General features: G+C 45.4%; 1 protein-coding gene across 3 annotated transcripts in view; it reads right to left on the bottom strand.

Annotated features, from left to right (window-relative positions):
- Window positions 1–13660, bottom strand: part of EGFLAM (EGF like, fibronectin type III and laminin G domains) — a 60694-nt gene that overhangs the window by 40652 nt on the left and 6382 nt on the right. For 2 of the 3 annotated variants that reach the window (XM_058430126.1, XM_058430125.1), the window contains exons 6-8: window positions 12482–12626; window positions 6855–7044; window positions 45–170 (exon numbers count right to left, since the gene is read on the bottom strand). In XM_058430126.1, coding sequence (XP_058286109.1) covers window positions 45–170; window positions 6855–7044; window positions 12482–12626 — 461 coding nt within the window. Of the gene's footprint in view, window positions 1–44; window positions 171–283; window positions 369–6854; window positions 7045–12481; window positions 12627–13660 lie in introns of those variants that run through there. The other variant, XM_058430127.1, reaches the window with a different exon arrangement.

Genomic DNA, 13660 nt, shown 5'->3' with positions numbered 1-13660 from the left:
TTAACATGCAGATAGAAACCGCCTTCAACTTGCTTCTTTCTCACCATCTTCACAGTGTCGACCTTTAAACCCAAGGGGACAGAGGCAAATGTAGGAGTCGGCTTCGATTGCTGTGCAGGTGCCACCATTGATGCACGAGGCCTCATCGCAGATGCCACTGCTGCATTCCCCTAAATACAGAATGCGAATTACAAAGCCAATCCGCCATGTGTGCCAGTCCAACACAGTGGCGCTGACCCCACCAGCAGCTCATGGTTCTGAATAAATACAGTTCAGTTCTTACTCCTGTTGGTTTGCAGCTCTGCACAACTGCAAACGGGCTTTCAGGATAAGTGGAACCTGCTCTTCATTTTAATTTGATTTTGGTTTGTCCTGTATGAAGAACCATAGAGACTTTAAAAAACATGATGGACACAATAAATCAAATAATACATTTCTGGGCAATTTTATGACCACTAACTGGGATGACTGGGCTGTTTCCACTTTAATTCATCTCTCTCTTGCTCTCACAAGAGCACATTTCAATCCCTCCGATGTCAACAGGGTGTTTATGTTAAAAGCATTCTAAATTGCACGACCCCAATTAGCTTAAGTGCTGCTGCCTTGTTGGTTCAAAGTTGAGACAAGCAAGGTAGGCACAGAAGGAGTTATCCAGCCACGTCTAAGCTGATTAACTCACCTGGATTGTCATCTCCTCTGTCTGGGGTAGGGAACAGGGAGGGAGGGCCCCATAATACATTGGCACATGGGTTTCAGAATCCCTATTTCTACTTCCAAAGTTACACCCTGATGAGGGTCAGAAAGGTGGCCTGCAGTAAGAAGGCTGAAAGGCTCAACATCTGATGAGTGAGTTCTCTTCACCAAACAGATCAGAGAGATCCAGAAACGGTATCCTTTGTCATTTTCAAGTGCAGGTCATCAGAGGAAAACAAATGGACTTTTCATGCGCTGTTTTTCTTCTGCTTCTTTGTGTTTTCTCTGTGTGTAAGAAATCAGTTAGACAGATGGACCACCATCTGGCCCAGAACCACAGGAGGGAGTACAAAACACTTTTTCTGGGGGTGGAGGTAGAAGGGCATGCCTCTGGAAGTGAAGGGTCCAGCTGTGCTCTCTCCCAGTCTTCAAGGCTGCCCACTGCATGAGCTGGTAGCCCACCCTGTGAGGGCAGGAGCCCTCCTTGGCCTGAGTGTGTCATCTCAGCAGGATGAATCTCTCACCCTTCCCTCCTTGAATTGGTCCAGTCTTTTCATAAAGACTCACTGGGAGGAGGGGTAAGGGCCAGGCACCCAGGGTAGACCCAGGAGAGGAGACTGACTTCAGGGACCGCTAACAGAATTTGATTAAAGCCCGCGCAGATGGCTTGCCACCCCAGCTCGGGGGGGCTAGCCTCTGTGAATTCCAGCTGATGGCTACTGAATGTTCAGGCAGACATGACCAGTGGTCTCCAGCCACAGCCCTAAGAATGTCACCCCCAGCATTCACAGTCTCCACAGAGATGCTGGCTGACTTTTATCTTAAAGAGCCAAACTCTCAAAGGTCCCTGAGCCCCGCCAATTTCTGTGGGTCGTGATTCCTTCCCAGAGCTTGGCTGCATCCACAGGAAGAAGCGGGGTCCTTGTACGTTATTTTAGATGTACAGAAAAGGATTACATTACAAATCTTATGCATTTTAACCATTTTTTAAGAGGTGGGCGTAGGGTAGGGGAGGTCATGAAAGCCAGATGGAGTTGCTGACTTGGTGAAAGCAGCATTTCAGCAAGATTACTCTGGGAATGGCCTGCAAAACAGACTGATGAGTGACAGGAGTGGAGGAGAGGAAAAAAGTCCTATAGGGAGTGAACAGGATGGCCACAAAGAAAATGGAGAGACTGTGAAGGATCAGACATCCAAGGAAGGACGAAATGAGAGATTCATTCTAGAGGCTGAAGGGCAAGAAGACTCCTCCAGCACAATCTCAAGGTTTGTAGCTTGAAAGACTAAAATAATGGTGCAGGAGGGAAGAAATGAGAGTGGCTGTGGACAGGACCTGGCTTATGCGAAGCAAACGGAGAGGTTGCTTTGGTTGGATTTAAGTCTAAGGTGACTGTGGAAATACACAGTGCTGGTATCGGGCCTTGAAAGAAAGGAGAGAGGTTCCCAGAGTTTCCAAACCAGTGTGGGTACAAGGTCACACAAGGCATGGCACTTGTGTGAGCTGGAGAGAACCTGAGCACGGGTGAGTAAGCCACAGCAGGGGCTCTGTGAACTGAGAAGGAAAATATATTGCATCTGTATTTTCCCTAGCCTCTGCCTGGAGCTGGACATGTATTTCCATCAACTTTCAATACAGGCAAGATACTTCTAGTATTAGTAGTTCTTGTGCCTTGTGACCAATAAACCTCACAGTTGTTGTCACATTCCATTTATTGCACATATTTCAAAGTATCATTTACACCTGTTGCTACTTTGAAGTCATGGGAGTTATTTCACCCACCATTAAATAATTCTGTTCTTAATATGCTTTCTAAAGGAGCACATATATTATTGTAAAAGCAAAACTTAAAAAATATGTGATAGAGCTGGGTTTCAATATAATTGTTTCCCGTTATAATATTACATATATTATTTTTCTCCATTTAAGAACATCGTTATGAGAAGAGGTCCATGGGCTTCCCCAGACCACCAAAGGGGGCCACAGCGCCAAAGAGGTCAAGAATCCCTGGGCTACTGAGAAGAGAGAACCCTGGCGGCAAGGGCCCAGGGCAGCCAGGAAGGGTGAGTGCAGACTCCAGCTGAATAGGTTCATTTTAGGGGGAAAACTCTCAACTCAAGAGTGATGGCGAGGAGAGGTGGGTGTGGCAAGGTCATGTACACACGGACCTCATCATCAATATGTAAAGTCACTTTCACTAGCACCTACCATATGCCAGTTGTTGTGTAGGTTTCTGCTAGATAAGAAAGCAGGAGGTAGAAGAGAAATAAGACTCCTAAGGAGGGGAAAGAATGTGAACATCATGGGGTGGAGTTCCTTAATGAGACCATGAACAAGGAGAAACTTCCCTGTCCCCAGCCCCCAGTCCATAACCGAAGCCCACCTATTTTTCCCCTAATGATCTGTCAGATCCGTCTCTGTTTCTACCACCACTACCACCTGGATCACACCGTTATTTGTCATGTGACCTACTGCAATAGACCTCAGCTGGTCTACATGTATCCCTGAAAGCCCCTTCTAATGAGTTTTCAGGGGATCTTCTCAAATCACAAACTAGATCATGGCACCCATCTCACCCTTCCTCTTCCCCTGGAACAAGACCATCCCTCTGCCTGGAATGTCCTTCTCTCCCTTCTCCACATTTTCACTCCTACTCTTGCTTCATATTAACTTCCTCTTCTGAGAAACTCTTTCGCTGGCCCCCAGACCCTACAACCTCCCTATTAAACATCACCATTGCAGCATCACTTCTCCTCCATAACACTTACCCCATGTGGAACTTCACCTTCACTGTGTGATTATTATATTAATTTGGTCTCTCCACATGGCAACTATATGAGGACTGAGCTGGATCCTGCCTTGTTCATTACTTGATCTCCAGCACCCAGCACTGTGACAAGCACTAAGCAGATGCTCAGTGAAGTATTTACTGAGTGAAGTGAGGAAAAGAGCTGGTAAGCCATAGTGAGACCCATGGTCACCGCAGACCCCCTGAATCTCAAATACCCTGGGAAGTGGCTCTGTGACTGCTCCAGCAGAGTGGGGAAATCCAAGATGGGATTGGCATAAATGAGTAGTGGAAATATAGGTTTGAGAATCTGAATGGAAATAATCAAGAGCTGGACCAGAGAATGCAAAATTTGCTGAGATTTCTGACCAACTATTCTAGAATGTGACTTGCAGAGAGCACAAGAGCTGGGAACAGTCTAACGAAAGACAGGAGATGAAGTGGAAGGAACTGAGTAATGCAAGCCCCTCTGGGGAATGAAAACGGGTTTAGTGGGAAGGCAGAGAAAAAGTTACAGTTGAAGATGGCAATGCCAAGTTAGAGATATCAGATGGGGAACCATGACCTCCCTGGTGAGGCCGTATTTGACTTACAAAAACTTGAATTTCAGGAGGACTAACCCAAAGGACAGCAAACATGGAAGCTGAGGAAGGATAACCAGTCCCACTCTTATAACCCCAGGGGAAATGAAATGGGAAGAAATGTAAAATACCAACATGGGTGACACATGTCATTAATATTCACAGAGGGAAGTCTATACAGTAATCCAATAGCTGTATCCAGGGAGCTGGAGCCCACAAGAGAGGTCCTTTTGGTGCCACCTGCTGGAAAAGTGGGTATCACACTGTGTCAGAATTAACAAAGCTGGCAGAAATCCGTTCTTGCCCAACTTTACAACCTCTGAACTACCTGTCAGAGGTTGCCATGCCATTTCAGGACCGCCAGGTTTATTCAGGGCTATTCCCCTGAAGAAACAGATTATAGCTGATTTAATTGGTAGGGTTAGAATATGAATAACAATATTAACAACAGGAAACATTTACGAAATGTTTGCGATGTGCAAAGCCGTATTCTAAGTGCTTTTTATGCACCACAACTCATTTAAACAAAATAATCTTATGAGGTAGATATTATTTCTAGATGGGGAGACTGAGTTGCAAAAATTTTTCAAATCCAGGCAATCTGCCTTCAGAGTCCGGGCTCATAAACAAGGCATGTGACTCCTATGGAATGGCTGGTTCTTATGTTCTGAATCATCACAGAAAGAAGACGGATTTTGGAGACATTGTCCTACCATAGTGACAGCTTTAATAATTGTTTCAGTCATTGCTGCTTACTGTTTACTTTGACCAAGTAATCAATAGATGGTAAAATTTTTTTGTCAAGTAAACTTCATCTTTTACAGTTATAACAATGGCATCACCTATAGGAGTGAACAAGGTGGAGGGAAACAATTTGGTAGCCATTGATGTAGTTGATTTTGTTAAGAGGGTAGTCACTGGTGCCAGAATGGCTGAGGTCACATTAGACTCTACCATTTACTAGTTGTGTGACCTTGGGCAAGTTACTTAACTGTTCTGTACCATTGGTTTTTTGTTTTGTTTATGTTTTTTAAGACAGTCTCACTCTGTTGTCCAAGTTGGAGTGCAGTGGCACAATCTCGGCTCACTGCAACCTCTGCCTCCCAGCTTCAAGCAATTCTCCTACCTCAGTCTCCTGGGTAGCTGGGATTACATGGGTGTGCCACTATGCCCGGCTAATTTTTGTATTTTAGTAGAGATGGAGTTTCACCATGTTGGCCAAGCTGGTCTCCAACTCCTGACCTCAGGTGATCTGCCTGCCTCAGCCTCCCAAAGTGCTGAGATTACAGGCATGAGTATTGTGCCCAGCCCCATTGGTTCTTATCTGTAAAGTAAGGCTAAGGATAGCACCTACTTCACAATAACCTTGGAAAGATCAAAGTGATTTAGAATGGTGCCTACTTAAAGTAGGTGCTCAACTAATAATATTAGCTACAAGAAAAACAAAACAAAAAACTGTTCTAGGAGTCATAAGGATCGAATCCTACCTCTGATTGAGGAATGGAAAGAGTGATGAATTGATATGTGGTCAAGAAAATGCAGCAAAATGTTAACGGTAGAATCTAGGCAGTGAGACTATGGTGTTCACCGAGGATTCTTTCAAAATAGCATCTCAGAGATGGAGGGAAAAGAGATTCAAGGAGGAGATTTGCCATTTCTTGCCAAGGACAAAGTCATGAGGATGTGATGCTTAGAGTAGTGAGTGAAAAGGAGAGTATCATAGTGATATCGACCCAGAGTCCTGATATCATAGAGACCCTGTTATGAACTGGACAGCTTTTCCCCCAAAATTCACAGTTGAAGTCCTAATTCCCTGTATTTGGAGATAGTATCTTTAAGGAGGTATTTGAGGTTAATTGAGGTCATAAGAGTGGGGACGTAATCCAGTCTGATTGGTGTCCTTATAGGACGATATTTGGACATACAGACATACCAGGGGTGTGCACACATGGAGGAAAGATCCCGCGAGCACACAGCGAGAAGGTGGCCATCTGCAAGCCAAGGAGAGAGGCCTCCCCAGGAAACAAATTGGCTGGCACCTTGATCTGGGACTTCCAGCCTCCAGAACTGTGAGAAAATTAATTTCTGATGTTTAACTCGCCCAGTCTGCAGTATTTTGTTGTGGCAGCTCTAGTAGACAGTCCCTGAATTAACCAATCTGGGAATTATCTACCTGCTGCCTTCAGTGATAGAATAAATGTCCTTATTGCTTTAAAAATAAGCCTAGCTCTGCCTGCTACTTTCAATAAGTTATTTAACTTCTGCAAGCCCCAGTTTCTTCATCTATAAAATGGGCATGATAATAACTTCTACCTCTTAGAGTTAGTGTGAAAGTAAATGAGAGAGCATATGAGAAGATGTTTGGCACAGTGATCACAAATTAGAATTTGACCACTTCTTTAAGAAACAAAGAGTATATGAACAATCTTCTTACATTACTGTGTTGGCTCTTCCACTGGACTGGGTGAGGTAAGGTAAAAGGGCTGGATCGCTTCTTGCTTTGTGCAATAAGACCATGCCATATTTCATGATGAGGCCCAAATTGCTAGCACGACACAACCAGGGTTTGGTGCACCATAATGTCACCATATTTTGGTGTTCAGATGCAGGGTCAGCATGTCTGCAGAGCACCAGCCTCATCCCTGGGGCCCACCTTCCTCCTGACATTCTGCAGGTACCAGCTTCCCAGGGTCGCACCTAATGTTGCTGCTCCCTCCATGGCCCACGCCAGAAAGGCAGTCCCATAAGACATAAGTCCCATAAGAGCACCCCAACCCACCAGGCAGCCACTTACCCACATCAGCCCCACTGAGTGCTTTTCCCAGGGGCCAGGGCCTCATGTCGACTCTCCTCCCATTCACAGCGAGTGACTGCACACAGCCTTGAAAGCCTCGGTTTGTCCCTGTTGCTCTGACCAACCAGTAAGCGCTGGGAGCGCCACCAAGATAGAGAGGTGTCCGGAAAGTAATTTTACTGTATTGGCCCTTTAAGAAAGATGACCACTCATGAATACTTCACTAAACACAATCAAAAGCCAAAACACACCAGATTTTTATGAGGGACATGGTTAAGACGTCAGTGACAGCCCCAGTGTTTTCTTCCATCTGTATTTATCTTTAAGACCTTGCCTTACTGGAAAATTAAACCCACGATTACCGTAGGGAGCTCAGTGAGTTTCTCAGAGGGCTGTGCTTCCAGAAGGGAGGATTTTGGAATGTTTCAAAGGGAAGGGAAGGGAGGTCAGAGCCATGCCTCACCCACCAGGCAGTGAACCATGCTAGGCATCCAACAAAAACGTTCTCTTTCCAGTCCTGACACCAGTTGACTGTGTACTTTGGAAGGATCTTAGGGCTATTCTGTGCCTCCAAAGGTGATAATACTAATTTTGTATACAGTGGCTAACAATTACCTTTTCACTGTCCTAGTCACCTTTATACTATATCCTGAGAGAAACATTGTTGGGGTGGGCGAGGGGTGGAGGGGAATTACCAAACAGATTATGATGCAAAGTGTTTTGAAATTTGCTTATGAATACGACTTCTGTTTTTTACAGTGAGGTAGGGAAATTTCCCATCTTAGACCAAACCACAATCTGGATTGCAGGTTTTAAGGTTACAAAATACAGAGCTGAAGGTTAGGTGGGACAAAATTAAGTCACCCTTGGCCCTTTTTTTTTTTTTTTTTTTTTTTGAGACAGAGTCTTGCTCTGTCGCCCAGGCTGGAGTGCAATGGAGCCATCTTGGCTCACTGTAACCTCCACCTCCCAGGTTCAAGCAATTCTCCTGCCTCAGCCTCCTGAGTAGCTGGGATTACAGCCATGTGCCACCACGCCCAGCTCCTTTTGTATTTTCAGAGATGGGGTTTCACCATGTTGGTCAGGCTGGTCTCGAACTCCTGACCTCCTGATCCACCTGCCTCAGCCTCCCAAAGTGCTGGGACTACAGGCGTGAGCCACCACTCCCAGCCTGGTCATTCTTTTTTTGAGACCAAAATATCTCATTTATCTGCATTGCAGGGTAAGGAAGGGTGTCAGGGAAAGGCACGCTGCCAGAACTTATAAATGAACATTTTATAATGAACATTTACACATTCAGAGTGTAAGACTCTGAAACATAATCTTGATCCTGTAAACTTATGTTATCAGCAAGTGGAAAATCTAATGATTGTTTTATCTTTTCTGATGAAGAGATAAGAATCATTTGTAAATAGTAGACTCAACAAAAGCTAGGAAGTGGGTTTTCAGGGTCAGTTACGCTGTTTGCCAGCCACTGAGCACGCTGCTTTCATTAGATGAGTTAAATGTCCTCTTGGCTTCTTTCACCAAGATTCTCAGAATTCACTTCTTCTGGATCCCATCCTGGCCCTTCCAGTTTTGTTCCATGATCTGGGACCACAGCAGGAGGCCTGACAGCTCAATCCTTTTCTAGAGCATAAAGTGCCTTGTAGGGGTGGGGAGCTACTTTGCTGTGCCCTTCGCAAGATCCCGGGCAATAGTCTTCAAACCTGGCTTTTACATTTCATATGAGGGTTGCCTTCTGATCCCTGGAGATTGCTTTGCCTGCCTGTACAGAGAAATAGAAGTGTCCTGGAATTCACATTCTCCCAAGACAGCCCTTAACAGTTTGGGATGAGTCTGAGGTATAATTTATACTCCAGAGCTCCTCTACTGGATCAGGCAGAAGCCATACCCTGAAAAACTTGGCCTGAGATCTCACTCTTGCTGATATCCTCTTCTTCCCTGTCTGTCTCCTCTCTCTTAGCAGCTTCTCCTGGGAGCACTTTCTTAATACATCACTTGCACAGGACTCCACATCTCAGGTCTGTTGCTGGGGAATACCACTTAAGGTAGAATCACGGTCTCTCAGGAAAGCTTATTAAACAGCCACATCTGTGGTGCTGCTTTACAACTCGCTTAGCAAGTCTCACTAGTATGGAGGCAGTCTACAGCCTGAGTATCCATAAAGCTACATGCTTCTTGCAATTAATTATTTTTTTTAAAAAAAGATGATGATATGGCTTGGCTGTGTCTCCACCCAAATATCATCTTGAATTGTAGCTCCCATAATCCCCACGTGTCGTGGGAGGGACTCAGTGGGAGGTAATTGAATCTTGGGGGTAGTTACCCCCATGCTGTTCTCATGAGATCTGATAGTTTTATAAGGGGCTTTTCCCCGTTTGCTCAGCACTTCTCCTTGCTGCTCCATGTAAAGAAGGACGTGTTTCCTTCCCCTTCCACCATGACTGTAAGTTTCATGAGGCCTTCCCAGCCATGCAGAATTGTAAGTCGATTAAACCTCTTTTCTTTATTAATTACCCAGTCTCAGGTGTTTCTTCATAGCAGTATGAGAACGGACTAATACAAATGGGGTCTGGCTATGTTAACCAGGCTGAAGTGCAGGGCTATTCATAGGCTCAAACATGGCTCACTGCAGGCTTGACCTCCTGGGCTCAAGTGATCCTCCCTCCTCAGCCTCCCAAGTAGCTGGGACTACAGGCATATGCCACCACACCTGGCTAATTTTTCTATTTTTGGTAGAGATGGGGTTTCACCATGTTGCCTAGGCTAGTCTCGAACTCCTGAGCTCAAGTGATCCTCCTGCCTTGGCTTCCCAAAGTGTGGGAATTACAGGCATGAGCCACTGTGCCTGGCAATCAAATTAATTCTTAATTCTTTTCTTTTTTTTTTTTTTTGAGATGGAGTCTTGCTCTGCAGCCCAGGCTGGAGTGCAGTAGCGCAATCTAAGCTCACTGCAACCTCTGCCTTCCAGGTTCAGGCAATTCTCCTGCCTCAGCCTCCTGAGTAGCTGGGATTACAGGCGCCCACCACCACGCTCAGCTAATTTTTTTATATTTTTAGTAGAGACAAGGTTTCACATGTTGGCCAGGCTGGTCTTGAACTCCTGACCTCAAGTGATCCACCCACCTCAGCCTCTCAAAGTACTGGTATTGGAGGCATGGGCCACTGCACCTGGCTCAATTAATTCTTATATTCATTAAAATCATAGAATCTTGAGATTAACAAAAAATATAAAAACTCATAATTCAAGCTCTCACTGGCTGTTGGATTCCTGGTACATCCCTAATAAAAAGTTCAGATAAGTTACCCCTTGAACACCCCCCAAGGATACCCCCCCTCTCCTGAGATAGTCTGTTGCACTTCTGTCTCTTTGTATGATTAGGTGAAGCTAAAATCGACCTCCTGAGGCTCGCTCCATTCAGCTTTGGCCTTGGGGGGGTCCATGGAGTAAATCTTTCTTTCCCAAGACTCTCCCTTTGACTCTATAATGAAAAGCCACCTTGCATGCCTTCATCTTCTCTTCTCCAAACTAAACATTGCTCCTTCAATCAATCCTTGAAAGGATTTCAAGTCATCTTCCAGTTTGGGTGACTACCCCTGGAACTGCTCCAATTTGTCTGCGGCCTTCTTAGAATGTGATCCAGATGTGAATGTAATCCTCTCAGAGGATTAGAGTCACCATCTGAGTCACTAGAAGCTATCACATGGTCACCAGAATAGAATAAGATCATCACCTCCCTTTTTTAGATGCTATGACTCTGTTAACACAGCCTATAATTTCTTTAGCTCATTGTTACCACATGACCCTGTTTGTTAACAGCTATGGAACTTCCCCCACTTTAAACGATTAGACATTTTCACAGGCTTCTATTGTAGCTTCCCCATTCTGTCTTCATGTGAGTATTTTGGACCCAAGCTAGAAGTTTCTTTATTCCTATCAAACTAACTTTTATCATGTTAGGCCTATAGTTCTGGCACTGATGTACTTCACTGACCCTGCCTTTTTCTTACCTAGCCATCTGAGCATAAACAATCTCCCTGGATTCACATTTACTAAATTTGAATTCTTATTCCTTTGGAACCACTGGGATCCAAATTAATGAGATATTTTCTTCTATATTTTGGAAGGCGGGGTGTCAGCAAGGCATAGCCCTTTATATCAGGGGTCCCCAACCCCTGGGCCATGGACCCATACCAGTCTGTGGCCTGTTAGGAACCAGGGTGCACAGCAGAAGGTGAGTGGCGGAGTGAGCGAGCATTTCTGCCTGAGCTCCGCCTCCTGTCAGATCAGCTGTGCCATTAGATTCTTACAGGAGCACGAACCCTGCTGTGAACTGTGAATTGTGCATGCGAGGGATCCAGGTTACACGCTCCTTCTGAGACTCTAACCATGCCTGATGGTCTGAGATGGAACAGTTTATCCTGAAACCATCCACCCACCTTGGTCCGTGGAAAAATTGACTTTCACAAAACCGGTCCCTGGTGCCAAAAAGGTTGGGGACCACTGCTTTATATAATGTGTCTTGCTGGCAAAGAGTAGAGAGGAGCCCAGGCAGGGAGGAAGCTCTAGACATATAAACAAAGGCTTTCTTGCTACATTTTTCCTTGGAGAATACAGACACCTGCCTGATTATAATTACAGGCTCAGTTCCTTGGCAGGCTGCTAATCCAAACTGTTTATTCTGAACATAGTCCTAAAATTGCCCAGACCATAACAAATATGTGAATACTAGGTGATTTGCTGAGTAGCCCAACAGTTCGACTTTTTTTTTTTTTTTTTTTTTTTACCATTTCCTACAATTACGGTCCCCCTCAAAGGTAGATGAACAGCTTATTCCTGCATTTTGAACCAAGCGAACCTTTCAAGACTATCTTCTAAAGCCACAGGATTGCAACACTCCTGCCCTAAACGCAAGCTTTGTGTTTGACACTAATAATGGCTTCTAGGCTGGGTGTGGTGGCTCATCCCTGTAACCCCAGCACTTTGGGAGGCCTAGGTGGGAGAATTGCTTGCATCCAGGAGTTCACGACCAGCCTGGGCAACACAGTGAAACTCTATCTCTACAAAAAAAAAAAAAAAAAAAAGAAATTAGCCAGGCATGGTGGCACATGCCTGTAGTTCCAGCTACTTGGGAGGCTGAGGTGGGATGGTTTGAACCAGGGAGGTAGAGGCTGCAGTGAGCCATGATTATGCCACTGCACTCCAGCCTGGGGGACAGAGTGAGACCCTGCCTCCAAGTAATAATAGTAATAATGGGTTCTATTCTTCCAATATGGGCCTTCTTCTACCGCTGGCTTTGATGTACTTAGGGAAAGAGAACACGTCCTTGGGCACAGTCCTGCAGCATGGACCTGTGCACTAACAGCAATGATGCTTGCAAGTTTAATTCTCTCTTTGGTAGATGTGCGGTGAATGCGTGCCCTGAAAGCTACCTGGAGTGCAAGACCCCTCAGGAGCACATCAAAAGTCTGTGGCACGGGTTCACCGTGAGAAATAGGCCTCACCAAGCCCATCCAGAACTTGAATCCTCCAGACTCTGCCACGGCTCTCTGCAGTAAGCCCTTCTCAGGAGGCTTATGGTGGGTGGCATGTGGGGTGGGCAGGGTGTGGGGCTCATGCTTACCTGAGACTGGCCTGTCACTGGGGTGCCGTTGTTCAGCTGCAGCAGCCCGCTCTGCCCATCTCTGTAGAGCATAACCGTGTGCCAGCCCCCTAGTTTGATTTTGGTCTCACTTACGATGATGGCAACCCCAGTTCCACAATTAAACCTGTTGGGGAGGAAAAGGAAAAGAAGATTCTTTGACGAACCAGCTCATTATGTTTTCAGATTCCATGGACGTCACTTCCAGGTCAACAGCTCCTTTCAGAGTCAGTCTGTTCAGAGTTATGTTTATGAATATCAAGTGCTGTTGAAATCAATACAGGGAAGAACAAAGCACCTCTTCCTGGGGAAGATCTCCGTCTAGTTATCTTTCATCTGTCCATAGGATCTTTCAATGTAGGGCCTTTGTTAACCTGATTTTTTCTGCCACTTAGAAAATCATGGGCATTTGGGTACCATGCTCGCTACCTGCGTGACGGGATCTGTACCCCAAGCCTCAGCATCATGCACTATTCTCATGTAGCAAATCTGCACATGTACCCCCTGTATTTAAAATGAAAGTTGACATTAGGCCAGGCATGGTGATTTATGTCTATAATCCCAGCACTTTGGGAGGCCAAGGCAGGCGGATCACCTGAGGTTAGGAGTTCGAGACCAGCCTGACCAACATGGTGAAACCCTGTTTCTACTAAAAATACAAAGATTAGCTGGACATGGTGGCAGGTGCCTGTAGTCGCAGCTACTCCAGAGGCTGAGGCAGCAGAATTGTTTGAACCCAGGAGGCGGAGGTTACAGTGAGCCAAGATCACGCCACTGCCTGGGCAACAGAGTGAAACTCTGTCTCAAAAATAAATAAAAATAAAAATAAAAAATGAAAGTTTAAATTTTAAAAAGCTGGGCACAGTGGCTCACATCTGTAATCCCAGCACTTTGGGAGGCCGAGGCAGGTGGATCACTTGAGGTCAGGAGTTTGATACCAGCCTGGCCAACATGGTGAAACCCTGTCTCTACTAAAAATACAAAAGTTAACTGAGCGTGGTGGCAGATGCTTGTAATCCAAGCTACTCAGGAGGATGAGGCAGGAGAATCGCTTGAACCCGAGAGGTGGAGGTCGAAGTGAGTCCAGATTGCACCACTGCACTCCAGCCTTGGCAACAGAGACTCCGTCTCAAAAAAAAAAAAAAAAAAAAAAGAAATTAA

The sequence above is a fragment of the Hylobates moloch genome, unplaced genomic scaffold (assembly GCF_009828535.3).
Source record: "Hylobates moloch isolate HMO894 unplaced genomic scaffold, HMol_V3 SCAFFOLD_17, whole genome shotgun sequence".
NCBI classification, from domain to species: Eukaryota; Metazoa; Chordata; class Mammalia; order Primates; family Hylobatidae; genus Hylobates; species Hylobates moloch.
The sequence above is the reverse complement of the archived record's forward strand: the minus strand, read 5'-3'. Positions and strand labels throughout refer to the sequence as shown.